General features: G+C 30.5%; 1 protein-coding gene across 1 annotated transcript; it reads left to right on the top strand.

The window, feature by feature from the left end:
- Positions 1 to 523: 523 nt before the first annotated feature.
- LOC111378512 (calcium-binding protein PBP1-like) lies at positions 524 to 1,470 on the top strand. Its single transcript, XM_023001726.1, has one exon. It carries the CDS (start codon positions 706 to 708, stop codon positions 1,069 to 1,071), a length of 366 nt encoding a protein of 121 aa, XP_022857494.1. The 5' UTR covers positions 524 to 705; the 3' UTR covers positions 1,072 to 1,470.
- The last annotated feature ends 390 nt before the right edge of the window (positions 1,471 to 1,860 follow it).

Genomic DNA, 1,860 nt, shown 5'->3' on the forward strand with positions numbered 1-1,860 from the left:
AAAAAACTTGTCTACAATTTAATTGCATAAAATGTTCATAACCTTTATATATTATCACATTCACGTCTCAATATTTTTTTCATTGCATTCTTATTCTCAAATTAACATAAATTGTTTCTAGTTTTGGTTTTTATTTTTATTTTTCAAAATTTTCTTTACAATTGAGTAAAATGACTTACTTGTCTACATTGTATTTTTAAATAAGCAAATAAACAATAATACAAAAAATATGATTAAATATTTTATTCTCATTTTAAAGGTTTTTGGACAAAAATCATGATTAATGACAATATTTTCTGATGAATGAAAGTGTTATAAGTAAGAATGTGATGGGGAAAAGAATTATTTATATAAGTGTGATAATAAATAAAGATTAATGTACTTTAATATAATTAAAATGTGTTATATTTATTAAAAAAAATAAAAAATGAGGTGTGAATATAACCCCCTTAAATAAAAACTGCTATTGCCCCTAACAAGATGACAGCTTGGCAGGCTACTTCTAAGAAGGTGCTAAGCAATTGCAGATTACAAGAACCAAATCCGACCAGCAAAAACTGTCTGTACATTGGCTGGCGTCCATTTTTGAACCTCTACTGTTTCCTTGAAATTGTCCTTTTCTATCTGATGTTATATAAAACCCTCATGTCCGTTCATTATTCTTCATTCTGTACTTAATTATATCTCAAAAGGAACAAAAAAGCAATGGCAGAAACAAATATGAATGATTTTGAAGATATGTTACCAGTGATGGCCGAAAAGCTAGGTGGCGATGGCCTAATTAGAGAATTATGCAATGGTTTTAGTCTTTTGATGGATAGAGAAAAAGGGCTCATCACATTTGATAGCCTGAAGAAGAATTCAGCTTTTCTTGGATTACAAGATTTGAGAGACGATGAGTTGAAGAGTATGGTTAAAGAAGGCGATATGAATGGGGATGGAGGGCTAGATCAGATGGAATTTTGCGTGCTGATGTTTAGGTTGAGCCCCGAATTGATGCAGAAATCCGAAGATTGGCTCGGGTATGCTTTGCAGCAGGAGTTGAGGACGGCATGTTTTGACAGAAAATGAATTTGGAAGATGCTGATTAATATGATTCTTCGATGGAATATTAAATGGTAAAATAAATAAAAATACGCAATTAGAAAGGCTGTTCTTTGAGAGGATCCTTTGTAATTTTAATTGATTCTTTTCTTTTCATCATATTTGCATTCCCTTTGATATTTAAAGAATTAGTTAATTGGAAAAACTACTGATCAGACCAGGCTATGCCATCAGAATAAGAAGGGCCTTTCGAACAAAATAAACACAAAGATGATACTCGATGGCATTGAGAAAGTTTTAGTTGTCATTATCGTCTTTTTTACTGATATTTATTGACAGATTTATGTTAAGCCAATTGATTAAAAAGAAAGAAGATCATAACATGTATGAATCCATTGTACGTATGATGAAATGGCATTTCATTTTTATTTTTGTTTGTTTTGTTTTTTCATTCGATAGAATACAGAAAAGAATAGCGTGGCCTTGCACGAGGATGACACATTGAGATATTCTTTGCTGGCATTTAGAAAAAAATTAATGACTAAAATTTAAGTTTATAACTTGAAAGATATTCTTTTTGCTTCTTTCCTATGTTTATGGTTCAACATCTCATTCTGATATAAAATTTGTTGGATATTCCAAAGTAATAGTGTCACAAGCTTTGAGATGGGAGATGGAAAATTTATTATCTACAAATGAGTTTTGGGCTTAATTAAAGGAGAATTAAATTCTAAGTTTGATGATTTTGAAATATATCTCCAATCTCAAGCCGTTACACCAACAACAAAATGACATCATTTCGAAGGGGAAAATCTT

This window comes from Olea europaea, unplaced genomic scaffold (assembly GCF_002742605.1).
Source record: "Olea europaea var. sylvestris unplaced genomic scaffold, O_europaea_v1 scaffold18261, whole genome shotgun sequence".
NCBI lineage: Eukaryota > Viridiplantae > Streptophyta > Magnoliopsida > Lamiales > Oleaceae > Olea > Olea europaea.

Coding starts and splice junctions, on each gene's coding strand:
- LOC111378512 (XM_023001726.1), top strand. CDS start 706: ATGGCAGAAACAAATATGAATGATTTTGAAGATATGTTACCAGTGATG.